Here is a 14,271-nt window from a genome sequence, read left to right on the forward strand (position 1 = left end):
CTAATATGTAAAATGTATTTATGTCCATGATCTTTTTCATTGAGTGGCAGAGAAAAAATATAATTAAAGTTTATGGAATCTTTTTTTTTTCCATGACAAACAACATCATTCACAGTGATGAATGACCTGAGGATGCCATTTTGCGCACACAGATACAAGGAAACACACAGGTTCTATAAATGTGTAACATAGGTACAAGCATGTTCATGTACACAGTTTTGTTTTAGCCTCACTTTGGTTAGTTTTGCCCTTTTCTTCTCAACTGCTTTTTTTTTTTAATATATTTTTTTAACATCTTTATTGGAGTAAAATTGCTTTACAATGGTGTGTTAGTTTCTGCTTTATAATAAAGTGAATCAGCTATACATATACATATATCCCCATAGCTCCTCCCTCTTGCATCTCCCTCCCATCCTCACTATCCCGCCCCTCTAGGTGGGCAAAAAGCACTGAGCTGATCTCCCTGTGCTATGCAGCTGCTTCCCACTAGCTATCTATTTTACATTTGGTAGTGTATATATGTCCATGCCACTCTCTCACTTCATCCCAGCTTACCCTTTGCACTCCCCGTTTCCTCAAGTCCATTCTCTACGTCTGTGTCTCTATTCCTGTCCTGCCCCTAGGTTCTTCAGAACCATTTATTTATTTTTTTTAGATTCCAAATATATGTGTTAGCATACAGTATTTGTTTTTCTCTTCCTGACTTACTTCACTCTGTATGACAGTCTCTAGGTCCATCCACCTAACTACAAATAACTCAGTTTCATTTCTTTATATGGCTGAGGAACATTCCATCGTATATATGTGCCACATCTTCTTTATCCATTCATCTGTCGATGGACATTTATGTTCCTTCCAAGTCCTGGCAATTGTAAATAGTGCTGCAATGAACATTGTGGTACATGTACCTTTTTGAATTACGGTTTTCTCAGGGTATATGCCCAGTAGTGCGATTGCTTGGTCATATGGTAGTTCTATTTGTAGTTTTTTAAGGAACATCCATACTTTTCTCCATAGTGGCTGTATCAACTTACATTCCTACCAACAGTGCAAGAGGGTTCCCTTTTCTCCACATCCTCTCCAGCACTTATTGTTTGTAGATTTTTTGATGATGGCCATTCTGACCAGTGTAAGGTGATACTTCATTGTACTTTTGATTTGCATTTCTCTAATGATTAGTGAAATTGAGCATCCTTTCATGTGTTTGTTGGCAATCTGTATATCTTCTTTGGAGAAATGTCTGTTTAGGTCTTCTGCCCATTTTTTAATTGGGTTTTTTTTTTTTTTTGATATTGAGCTGCATGAGCTGCTTGTAAAGTTTGGAGATTAACCCTTTGTCAGTTGCTTCATTTGCAAATATTTTCTTCCATTCTGAGTGTTGTCTTTTTATCTTGTTTATAGTTTCCTTTGCTGTGCAAGAGCTTTTAAGTTTCATTAGGTCCCATTTGTTTATTATTATTATTTTTTTCCATTTCTCTAGGAGGTGAGCCAAAAAGGATCTTGCTGTGATCTATGTCATGGAATGTTCTATGTTTTCCTCTAAGAGTTTTATAGGGTCTGGCCTTACATATAGGTCTTTAATCCATTTTGAGTTTATTTTGGTGTATGGTGTTAGGGAGTGTTCTAATTTCATTCTTTTACATGTAGCTGTCCAGTTCTCCCAGCATCACTTATTGAAGAGGCTGTCTTTTCTCCATTGTATATTCTTGCCTCCTTTATCAAAGATAAGGTGACCATATGTGTGTGGGTTTATCTCTGGGCTTTCTTTCCTGTTCCATTGATCTATATTTCTGTTTTTGTGCCAGTACCGTATGGTCTTGATTACTGTAGCTTTGTAGTATAGTCTGAAGTCAGGGAACCTGATTCCTCCAGCTCCATTTTTCTTTCTCAATATTGCTTTGGCTTTTGTGTTTCCATACAAATTGTGAAACTTTTTGTTCTATTTCTGTAGAAAATGCCATTGGTAGTTTGATAGGGATTGCATTGAATCTGTAGATTGCTTTGGGTAGTATAGTCATTTTCACAATGTTGATTCTTCCAATCCAAGAACATGGTATATCTCTCCATCTGTGTGTATCATGTTCAATTTCTTTCATCAGTGTCTTATAGTTTTCTGCATACAGGTCTTTTGTCTCCTTAGGTAGATTTATTCCTAGGTATTTTATTCTTTTTGTTGCAATAATAAATGGGAGTGTTTCCATAATTTCTCTTTCAGATTTTTCAAGATTAGTGTATAGGAATGCAAGAGATTTTTGTGCATTAATTTTGTATCCTGCTACTTTACCAAATTCATTGATTAGCTCTAGTAGTTTTCTGGTAGCATCTTTAGGATTCCCTATGTATAGTATCATGTCATCTACAAACAGTGACAGTTTTACTTCTTCTTTTCTGATTTGGATTCCTTTTATTTCTTTTTCTTCTCTGATTTTTGTGGCTAAAACTTCCAAAACTATGCTGAATAATAGTGGTGAGAGTGGGCAAGCTTGTCTCGTTCCGGATCTTAGAGGAAATGGTTTCAGTATTTCACCATTGAGAACGATGTTGGCTGTGGGTTTGTCATATATGGCCTTTGTTATGTTGAGGTAAGTTCCCTCTATGCCTACTTTCTGGAGGTTTTTTTTTATCATAAATGGGTGTTGAATTTTGTCAAAAGCTTTTTGTGCATCTATTGAGATGATCATATGGGTTTTCCCCTTCAGTTTTTTAATATGGTGTATTACATTGATTGATTTGCATATATTGAAGAATCCTTGCATTCCTGGGATAAACCCCACTTGATCATGGCATATGATCCTTTTAATGTGTTCTTGGATTCTGTTTGCTAGTATTTTGTTGAGGATTTCTGCATCTATGTTCATCAGTGATATTGGCCTGTAGTTTTCTTTTTTTGTGGCATCTTTGTCTGGTTTTGGTATCAGGGTGATGGTGGCCTTGTAGAATGAGTTTGTGAGTGTTCCTCCCTCTGCTATATTTTGGAAGCGTTTGAGAAGAACAGGTTCTCTAAATGTTTGATAGAACTCGCCTGTGAAGCCATCTCGTCCTGGACTTCTGTTTGTTGGAAGATTTTTAATCACAGTTTCAATTTCAGTGCTTGTGATTGGTCTGTTTATATTTTCTATTTCTTCCTGGTTCAGTCTCGGAAGGTTTTGCTTTTTTAAGAATTTGTCCATTTCTTCCAGGTTGTCCATTTTATTGGCATATAGTTGCTTGTAGTAATCTCTCATGATCCTTTTTATTTCTAAAGTTTCAGTTGTTACTTTTCCTTTTTCATTTCTAATTCTGTTGATTTGAGTCTTCTTTTTTTTCTTGATGAGTCTGGCTAATGGTTTATCAATTTTGTTTTTCTCCTCAAAGAACCAGCTTTTAGTTTTATTGATCTTTGCTCTTTTCCTTCATTTCTTTTTCATTTATTTCTGGTCTGATCTTTATGATTTCTTTCCTTCTGCTAACTGGGTTTTTTTTTGTGCTCATGTGTTTTTGACTAATGTGTTCTTTCTGTATTTTATCAATCTTTGTAAGTGGCTTTAAATCCTTTTGGATCTGAAAGTAGGTTTTGTAATGAAAAACTTTTAAGAGATAAGTAAGTAAACAACATCCAAAAATGAATGCATTAAAGGTTCATGATCATAAGAAAATTTAAATTACATAATATTCTTATGGGTTTTGACTGTCTGCAATGAATTCGCCATTTTCAGTTTCTCCAGCAAATCCCATAGTTTTCAAAGGGCCCATATTTTGTTGTTCCCCACATTAGCTTCTTCCATTGGCTGTTTTTTAAAATACTTTATAGTTTGGAATTCCAGGTTCAGATGCTATTTAGAGGTAGGTGACTATCTCAAACACCTCTTCCCTCTCTTCTTTGTCTAATCTTTATTGACCTTGGTCTCCCAGATACATGTCCTGACTCAGGAGGAGAGAAACAAGTGGTTAATGCATGGTAGGCAGAGGAAGATGATGAAAGCAAGATAGATCTGCAAGATGGGAGAAGGAAGTATTGCCCTTATGTACAGCTGCTTGATCATTGTAAATTTCACCCTTGATAATAGTAGCACCCAGCTCTGGAACACACAGGGGTTTCACACTTTCTTATGAATAAACTCCCCGATCCTCAGGTAGACAATTGAGATTTTTGAAATATGGCCTATGGATTCTTCTTCTTGGTCTCTGCTCTCACTTTCATGCTTTGTCCCCATTGTTCCCTCTGTTGGACGTGCCCTTTCTCCATTTTGGCCACTCCACTTCTTATCTGTCACTTCAGGCCAAGGGGGTAGAGATTTCCCTAGTTGTTTTCTCTTACATCCCAGTTTTGGAGTTAACATGTTCCCCTCAGCATTCCTTCTAAAATATTTTGTCTTTATCTCCAGTTTAGCACTTAGCATATTTCAGCATGTTTATTTCCAGAATTCTAGGTATTTGTGTTTGTGTGCATGTCATTTCCTTTCTTATGTCCTTAGAAAGTTGATGGCAGGGGCTGCTCTATATTCATCTTGGTGTTGCTCTGCCTTCACAGAACCCAATGTGATGATTCACACATAAGAGGCATTAAATGATATTTATTAAATGAAAGAGTAAAGAGAGGAATACATGGAAGGAGGGTCAGATGACGCCAAAAAGGAGGAGCAAGAGAACACCATTACTATCAGCCAAGGGAGTGTGGGTGAGAGTATTATGGGTGAGATTAACTGAGGAATTGCAGTTCAGTCGTGAACAAGATGTTGACACTAAGAGAAAGTGGAACTAAGGTATGTGTGAAACTTTGAAGAGACAGCTATTTGCTTAGATATTTGGTCACACCCTCTTCTCCTCCTGTTCACTCCTCCCATCAACTTATTCATAAATCAATGGTCATATGCTTTGCTTTATTTGAATTTAATACTTGGGAAATCCATGAGAAATAATGTCTTACTATAATGTAAAGTAGTGCTCTTATCTGTGAGAAAGCTAAGAGGACAAATATATGTCCTGGGTAACCATCACAATAAAGAATTTAGGAGAATGATCTACTGACTGGTCTCTGTAACTTGTTTCTCTTCATTTCCATTACCCCTCCCAGGGTATCTCTAGATTTTTCACCCATTCCTGATGGTGTTTGAGGATGAGATGGGGAGAATGCAGCTTCTGAATTCCTTGTTTTATTTGCATACCTCCCACCTACTTAATAATATACACTTAGCACACATAATGTCCTTCCATGTGTAAAATCTTCTCTGCCTCCCACCCCCAGGAACAGATGCCTCCAGCATCCAGTCACTTTATTTGCCATGGTGCTCATCACACTGAACTGTGAGAGTGTGCTCATCACACATTAGCCTGTATGAAGGTACAGATATTGTTTTAAATCATTAAATCTGACCCAGCATCAGAGTGTCTGGCTCATATGGGCTCATTAAAGAGTTGTTGAGTGAATATATACAAGCATGAAGGAATGAATAATATAGTAAAATAATCACTTCTCTTTAGCTTGCTTGAAATTACTTGGCTTCTCTTACCTTTGGGTTTTTACTTTTTGAGAATTGTCAAGGACTTTGGGATGTTATGACTCTCTTAAGTAACAGGCAAAAATGTAATTGTATGAAGATTTAATGATATAATATCATTGCCAGCTGGTTTTAGCACTCAGGGAATTTAATAGAAAATTTGTAACATTGTCTTTAATTTGTTTAAATATTTATGAACATCACTTTTGAGAAAACATATCTGGGGTTATTGTTTTATAGAATTCATTTTGGTGTGGTTTCAATGGTTTGGTAGTTCAACCTGTTTTAATAAATTCTGCTAGAACTATCTGTAAATTCTCTGGAATCTGAGTGGGTGTCTTTTTGGATCTCATTTCTGCTTGTCCCACCTTCCAGGGCCCCAGATTAAATCGGTGTGTCTGCCACAAGGATCTTGGGACATTCAGACCAGCAGTCCTCATCAGAGCTCATCATCTTCTGATATGGAGTCTAGATAATCTGTGTCAACATATAGGAGAAATCCAGAGAACAAACTGTCTGCCCAACCTGGGTCCGAGAAGAGGCCATTCTGGTCAGTGAAGAAGATCTCCAGCCAGACTTCATCTTCTGGCTGCAGATAGATGACTGTGGACCCTGAAGCCACGTCATGGTTTCCTGTGTTGGCGTCAAAGGTCTTTATCCGGTACTGCCCATTGTGTACTAGCCCAATTGCCAGATGCTTATTTGCCAATGTGATATCATAAGAAAAGTAATAGATTCCTGGGAAAGCACAGATGAACTTCCCTGTTGCAGGGTTGTAGTGCTCTCCTTCATTGAAGAGGACCTTGTTAAATATAATTGGTAATCTTTCTTCTGGGTAGCTTGTTGTGATGCCAACAGAAAAGGCAGATTTGAGCACGATGCTTCCACATCTACAAACACCAGGCAGCCCTGGGTCCCCTTGCTCTCCTCTGTCTCCCTTTGGTCCAGGAGGCCCAACAGGACCTACTTCTCCTTTTTCTCCCTCAGGTCCCATGGGTCCTTTCTTCCCAGTCTCTCCTTGGTCCCCTTTCTCTCCAGCAAGGCCCAGTGGTCCAGTCTTACCTCTCAAACCTTCAAAAAGAGTTTATAGTTTAATTAACAGTTTCTGTAAATATAGAGTCACAAACAACATGCCCACATACCCTAAATTGTTTTTCTCAGTCAACTTTCAACAGTATACTACTACATAATTAATATTTAAATAAATCACTGATGCACTAAAATGGAAATAGAAAAATTTCATCAAAATGTCAAGAAAATTTTCCTGAATATATAAGAAATCATTTAAAACCTGATTAATTTAAAATAAGTAACCATCATTTGATGACAGATTACCTGCTGCTAAATTAGACACATATAGATAGTTATCTCTATAGGAGGAATTCAAGGAGCATGATATTATTCCCCAGAGTGAGGTCATGGGGGAAGACAGAACAAGATGAATCCTTAGGGCTACTTAGTCTTATGCACCATTCTACTTCTATCAGGATTATTAATATTGGGCAGAAAGTTTTGTTTGGGTTTGGAAAAACCCGAACGAACTTTTTGGCCAACCCAATAAAAAGTTAAAGTGAGATTAGCTCATATTTATTGAACATTTACAATGTATCAGGGTCAATGCTTTAGGTGCATGCATTATCTTCTTTAAGCCCTGCACAACTTTATGAACTAAGAATTATTATTACTTCCGCTGTAGATGAGAAAACTGAGCCATGGAGAAATTAGTTTGCTCAAGGAAACAGAGCTAGGGAGTGATGGAGCTGTGATCTGAACTCATGCCTGCCTGACTCTGGCATCTGAACATCTGGGGCAGTGGCCAGAGTGTCATTTGTAAAGTGCACCACAGTAGGGGCTCTTCAATATGTCATGATAACCAAACAACAGTGACTGCCACCACTGTGCAGGAGTTCATTTTTGAAGGAGAAAACTGAATCCCAGAAGGGTGAAGAAACTTGCTTCAGTAGCAAGACTAGGACTGGAATCCAAGTCTTAGCCTAATGATGTTTCTCCTTCATCAAAATGCCTCTTACTTTTGGGGCTGAAATAAAAAACCTTTAATTCTTTTTGGCTCTACAGCTAAATGGTTGTATTATTTTAGGCAAGTCCTTTACTTTCTCTGGGTCTCCATATTTGTAGAAAATACATAAGGGCTGTGAAAGGATTTCAACAAATTCAAAATCATCATACTGGAATATTTTCTGTTTGTTCAGATATTTATATCTACAGGTCAACCATAGGCTAAATGTAGAGAAATTGTGACCATGGGTTGAAAGTGATAAGCAAAATCTATTTAATTTTTAAACCTTATATGTAATAACAGTGACTTAAAAGCATAAAATATGTCATTCAATTTTATGGCCAAATCCATTCCATAAATATTGTCTTGAAAAGTATCCAAATGATTGGTAATTTGTAATGCACTTTTGTAGTCAGGGAAAGCATATTGTTGTTTTATTGTGTGCTTTTACTCTTAACTATGTATTTGTTCTCAGGAACTTTTATTAAGCTAAACCTTTTATCTTGATAGTGCTTTGATATCATTTATTTGAATATTACACATACATCAATGTATGAATTTGGTCATTTTTCAGTTATTTGGCAAATTTAGCAATGAAGTGTTCTGGATAATATAAGTTTCAGGAGAATTAAAGCTTTACCCTTAAAACATCAAGTATTTTGTTTCAGTAATTTTAGAAAGAGGTTGTGTAATAATTTATGATGCATAGAAAATGCTAATAATGAATGTAACCCGTTTTTGGTGACTAGGATCAGCATTGTTACTGGTCATAGGACCATCCTCCAGCTCTAGATGACTTTTGTTATTAAGTCGAAATTCCACTAGCCCCAGCCAAAACAAACTGGTATTTATTTCTGGAAATAAGGACATAATAGTCTAATCTTTCAGTGTTTGTTTCTTTTTGGTAGAAATGAAATATGAATACTATTTTACTATTAAATTAACTTTTGAATCAAGGACTACAACTTATACATTATTATTTTATTTTCAATAGGAGCTAACTTTTGCTGTCTTCACCAGTGACTGATGTATCAATAAAAAAACATTTTGGCATCAGTAACAATTTCTGCCATTAAATTTCATTATGCACTGAAATTTCTTTGCCTCTATAACTTTGGGCAAGTCACTTATTGTCTTAGTTTCAAATGCCCCATTTGTACTATGAAGAAATTGGATCTAAGTTCACTCTAAAGCCATTGGGAAAGTAGTAAACAGTGACTCAGTAGACTTGACAAGCCCTAATTCAGCCATGGATTAGTTAGGTGACTGTGAAGAAGGGGCTTTACCTCTCTGACTTTAGTTTCCCAGTTCTTGAAATGAAGGTGTTGGACTAGATTGCTTGAGGTTTCGTCCTCTTGAAAATTCTTTGAGACCAAACCGTAAATACTAAGATGCAATTTTACAATGCTAGCCGTGAAAAGATCTTTATAATCTCAACACTTGGATCTCTATAGCTATTTAATATTTTGAACTGCTGAGAGTTAGATAATCAGGGACTAGTGGTAATAATTTACAGTAATTCTTTCTGTTTGCATGAAGGATTTACCCTTGTGATAAAAGCCAATTAATGAAGAATGGAATGAAGGGATAAATCATTCCCCCTCCCTATTCAGTCAGACATATGCTGGGTAAAGAGGAGAATTATGGAGTGTTAGTCTATGCTTAGATACTGAAGCTTAGAAAGAAAGAATTTCTTCTTAGTTCTCCACAAAACAAGCTTACAAGGATTTTTTTCTTCAGTGCCATTTTTTTCCATCCATCCATCCATGCATCATATATGTATGTGTGCATGCATACATTTATCTAAACCATCTAATACTGATTGGTCATCCACTACATGCCAGGCACTGTTCCAAGGGCTGAATGCCATTGACATGAATGACACCTGTCCTACCCTCAAGTTAGCTGTTATGACATATTATGTTGTGATCTGCAAATATGGGCCATAGCTAATTTAATGAATATCCAAAGCCATATAATGAAGTAGAATAATCTGTTCATGAGGTGGTTCTAGTGTTATTTGAAGATATTTATATGGATGTGCATTCGCATTAAATTAAATTTTAAAAATATGGCACCACAATAATTGCTATAGACCCATGAGGGAGACAGATATTTTTACAGAGAATTGATAATTCAGTATAATAAACTCTGTATTTGTAATTTAGAGGAGGGAAGTTGGAGAAGACATATACTTGACCTTGCCAGGGGGTTGAGGTGGATGTGGTAGGGATGAATGAGAAGACATATATGGTATTAAAGGGGAAACAGGAAGCAGAAGCTTCCAACCAAGTTGTGTCCAGTTCCAGCCACATTAAAAGCTAATTCTCAAAGCCACAGGACTCTGTTCTTATTGTTTGTAAATGAGGTGTGCTTCTCTTCATTGACCACAAAGGCATTCTTACCTTTCTTAGCTGTTGTATATCCTTACTTGTGTATATGTATCAATATATATTGGATTTAAATAACTAAGGTTGGGAAAGTCTTTTTTACTTTTGAATCTCAATTTTGTCATTTGTAACATTATTATTATTATTGATTATAATTTTAGCTAATAAGGTTATGGCTGAAATTAAGTACTAAATGTAAAATTGCTGACACACAGTAAGTTCTTAATTAATGGTGATGATGGTGATGATGATGATGATGATAGTGACATATTGTAATCATGTGTTTCCATATTGGCCTCCCCCACCCAAATGTTTGCTTATCAAGTCAGGGACAATGTCTTGTTCATGTTTGCATTCCCTAGAACAGTGTTCTCAACTGGGGGCAATTAAACACTGCCCACCAAGGGAAAGTTGGCAATGCCATAAGACATTTTGGTTGTCACAATTGGTGGGAGATGTCACTGACATCAAATGGGATGCTGCTAAATGTCATTCAATGCACCAGATAGCCATCCCACAGTTAATAATTATTTGGACCCAAATATCATCAGTGTGGAGGTTGAGAAACACTGGTTTAGAACAATACTGGAGAGCAAGAGGTGCACAAAAATATTTGTTGAATGAAAAATGCATGAATGGATGGATGAATGAATGGATTGATGAATATGGGGGATAGCTGATCTCATATATGGTTAAAATCGTAGCAGTTACAAACATTCAATTTGCTCTGAATACGTATCCATATACATATCTTTAAATAACACTAGAACTACCTCATGAAATGGATAGCTCATTTCTAGGTTATTATATGGCTTTGGATATTCACAAACTTAGCTGAGACTAATTGCAGATCACAGTGTAATAGATAATAACAGCAAACATTTACGGAAGGCTTACTACATGGCACTTATTCTATTGAGTACTTTGCATGTATTATCTTCCTTAATTTCACAATGACACTTACTACCCCCAACTTACAAATAAGGAAACCGAGGCTCAAAGAGGTTTTCTTCTCAAGGATGCTGTTAGTAATTGAAGATGTCATGTCTTTCTGACTCCAGTGAATGTTTCTGTGACTCCTACATTATTGCTTCTAGACACAATAAACTAAAAGGGCCAGTAATATCTAACTATGATCCTGGTGTTATTATTATAGGATTTCAAACGTATTCATGATCATGATACAGCAGTAAGAGTGTTCATATGTGCTACCAAATAGAGCCTTTGAAAGATGAAATGTAAGCTCCAAATGAAAAGTTCTTTATCTGATGTTGAAAATTTACCTAAAGATACTTTATCTAGTGTTGATTAAGGGTCATAGATTCAGTAGCTTCTTATTTGCCAAATATTTTCTGCGTGATAAATTCAGCAATGAATTGGTATCTAATCTTCTGAATATATATTATGATATTGTTTCATATAATACCAGTAAATCACGTGCAATGACTAGATAGAGATGTATTTCTTAGATCTACTGACTTTTTCTTCCTGTCTTTTGTTCCACATTTTACACTCAGAAACTTGTTTTCAAAGATTGATTCCATCCAAATTTTCCTCTTTTAGGGTTAACACAGCCTTACTAGAGTTTCAATTCAGTTTACTTTGAAGGATTGCAGAATCTGGCAAGCTTCATGGGCCAACTTATTTGTGAGGAAAAAAGTGAAAATTACTGAAAGAGTAGGACACAATTGTGTTGCTGTAAAGAGCAATACGACATCTGTATTTCAGCTGCTACAGGACAGGTGGGAGAGTGTTGAACTAGGAAAGGTAGGCTATACAGTATTATTGTCATTTCCTTTGTGACAAGTAAGCCTTTTGTGTCTTTGTTAAGGATATGAGTGCAGAGCAGGATGACCCCTGTGCTTTTGGCTCCTAGTTCCTGCCTCTCCTTCATCTTTCTGTCTCCTCCCCATCCATCTGTCTGTCTATCCATCCATGCTGTCTCACATGCAGCCATTGCCTGCTGGCTGTACCAGCCCAGAGGTCACGGACATCAGATGTTCTAGATGACTCCAGCTCTGCCAGTCACTAGACATGCACTTCCATCTTCAGCAATTCATTTAATCATGCTACCGCTCTGTGTTCTCATGTATAAAACGTGATCACGTCCCCTTGAAAGAGTTGTCATTACGATGCAATGAGAATGCAGGTAGAGGGTTTAGAGCAGTATCTGAAGCATAGTGAGGACTCAGTAAATTGTTACGATTAATGAAGGTGAAGTTGAGAAGGGATTTAAAGGGCAAGTCTCATTAGAAAAAGCAACAAAACAAGGGAGCGATTTTCAGGTGGGGGTGACAGAGGTTTTTTTTTATGGAACTTCATTCATTACCTGCAGCCCCCTTTTCACCTTTCTCTCCTTTCCTGCCGTCTCTACCATCTCGTCCTGGAAGGCCGATCCGACCATGGGGCCCAGGGGAACCATTTGCTCCAGGGGGGCCTGGAGGTCCAGGTAAGCCAGGAATGCTACAGATATATCTTGGGGAGTAGCTGTCTCCTTTGAACTGATTACCCCGAGGTTGTCCACTCGCACAAATGGCAAAACTTGTAACATAGAGCAAGACAAACATCTTTGGCTCTGGAAGAGAAACACACGGACATAAATGCACCCTCTTAGGTGGGGTTTTTGGCATAACTGAACATGAGAATGGACATTTGCAAAAATTCACCCCAGGGCTCACCTCTCCATGTGTGTCTAAATACCCTGTTTGCCCTAATAATTCCATTGAAAATTATTAGCACTTTACTGATAGAGAGTTCTCAGTGCCCCACACAAGGGTTGGTGGAGATGAAGTCAGTGAAGATTTAAAAAAATTCCAGAATAAATCACTTTGTTGCATTTGCATTTTCTTTTCTGCAGGAATCAATGGTGGACTTTGAAAAACAATGTTTTGCTTTTGCAAAAGTACACATTTTTAAAAGGAAAATTAGAGATGCAAATGAATAAGATAAACATTAAAGTTATTCTCACCACTCACAGATAATTACTCTTTACATTTTGACGTATACATCCTTTTGGTGTTTTCTTTCTATGCTATGAAGAAAAGTGATGTTATGACATTCCTGCAAGTCTTTAACTTTTTTTCACTTAACAATATATCGTGAGCATCTTTCCATGTCAAAAATTATTCATAACATTAAAAAATTGTTGCATTTGCCTCTACTATCCTTTATGTACAACATTCCCCATTATAGACATTTGCTTCCAGTTTTCTGCTAGTATAAACACCATGATAGATAGACATCTTTATATCTAATCTTGGCATGCTTCCACAGTCGTTTTCTTAGCATTTATAGGCTTTTTAAAGCAAGAGAAAGGAAGTGACATTTTCAGGAAAATCATGTTTTTCATTTGATAATCATGTGTAATGCCAATTAGTGTTAATTGGAGTACTGTGCATGTCCTGAGTGGAGTTGTCTCAAACTTTAATTTAAAATCTGCAGGATATAATGCCCTACTGTCCCATTAAGCTGTTAGCACTGGGGCTCAATTAAAGAGCTGAGTGAAATTAAATCACACATGTTGCCACATGGTCTGAGTGAAGCAGGCAACAGATCTCTTCAGCTCTGATCTAATGGGATTTGGTTTTTCCCTCCACAAAGCCTGGCCACTGAGGATGATGGATCATTTATTAGCATCATATTTGGCATATAGGCTGAGAGGTGTGTAGTGTAGGCTTGGGACACTTGATTTTCTAGGCTAATGTCTTAGAGCTATCAGCATCTTGGGTGGGAGTATACATGTGACTCTGGGGTGGTATAAATGAGCAGTTATTGCATGGTTGGACCTATGCTTTAATAAGAAATCTGTGGAAACAACCTAAAAGTCTATCGACAGATGAATGGATAAAGAATATGTGGTATATATATATATATGCATACACACACACACATACACAGTGAAATATTAGCCATAAAAAAGAATGAAATAATGCCATTTGCAGCAACATGGATGGACCTAGAGATTATCATACTATGCAAAGTAAGTCAGAAAGAGAAAGATATGATACCATATCAAATACCATATGATATCACTTATATGTTGAATCTAAAATATGATACAAATCAACATATCTACAGAACGAAAACAGACTCACAGATATAGAGGACAGACTTGTGACTGCCAAGGGAGAGGGTGTAGGGGAGGGAAGGATTGGGAGTTTGGGATTAACAGAGGCAAACTATTATATATAGGATGGATAAATAACAAGGTCCTACTGTATAGCACAGGGAACTATACTCAATATCCTTTGACAAACCATTATGGAAAAGAATGTGAAGAAGAATGTATATATATGTCACTTTGTTGTACAGAAGACATTAACACAACATTGTAAATCAACTATACATCAATAAAATAAAAAAAAGAAATCTGTACAATGCTTAATGT

General features: G+C 36.8%; 1 protein-coding gene across 1 annotated transcript in view; it reads right to left on the reverse strand.

The window, feature by feature from the left end:
* Positions 1-4,607: 4,607 nt before the first annotated feature.
* Positions 4,608-14,271, reverse strand: part of C1QTNF7 (C1q and TNF related 7) — a 138,512-nt gene continuing 128,848 nt past the window's right edge. The window contains exons 2-3 of the mRNA XM_082653196.1: positions 12,214-12,459; positions 4,608-6,548 (exon numbers count right to left, since the gene is read on the reverse strand). Coding sequence (XP_082509322.1) covers positions 5,917-6,548; positions 12,214-12,459 — 878 coding nt within the window. The 3' untranslated portion in view covers positions 4,608-5,916. The remainder of the gene's footprint in view (positions 6,549-12,213; positions 12,460-14,271) is intronic.

This window comes from Grampus griseus, assembly GCF_964374135.1.
Source record: "Grampus griseus genome assembly, chromosome: 4".
Classification (NCBI taxonomy): domain Eukaryota; kingdom Metazoa; phylum Chordata; class Mammalia; order Artiodactyla; family Delphinidae; genus Grampus; species Grampus griseus.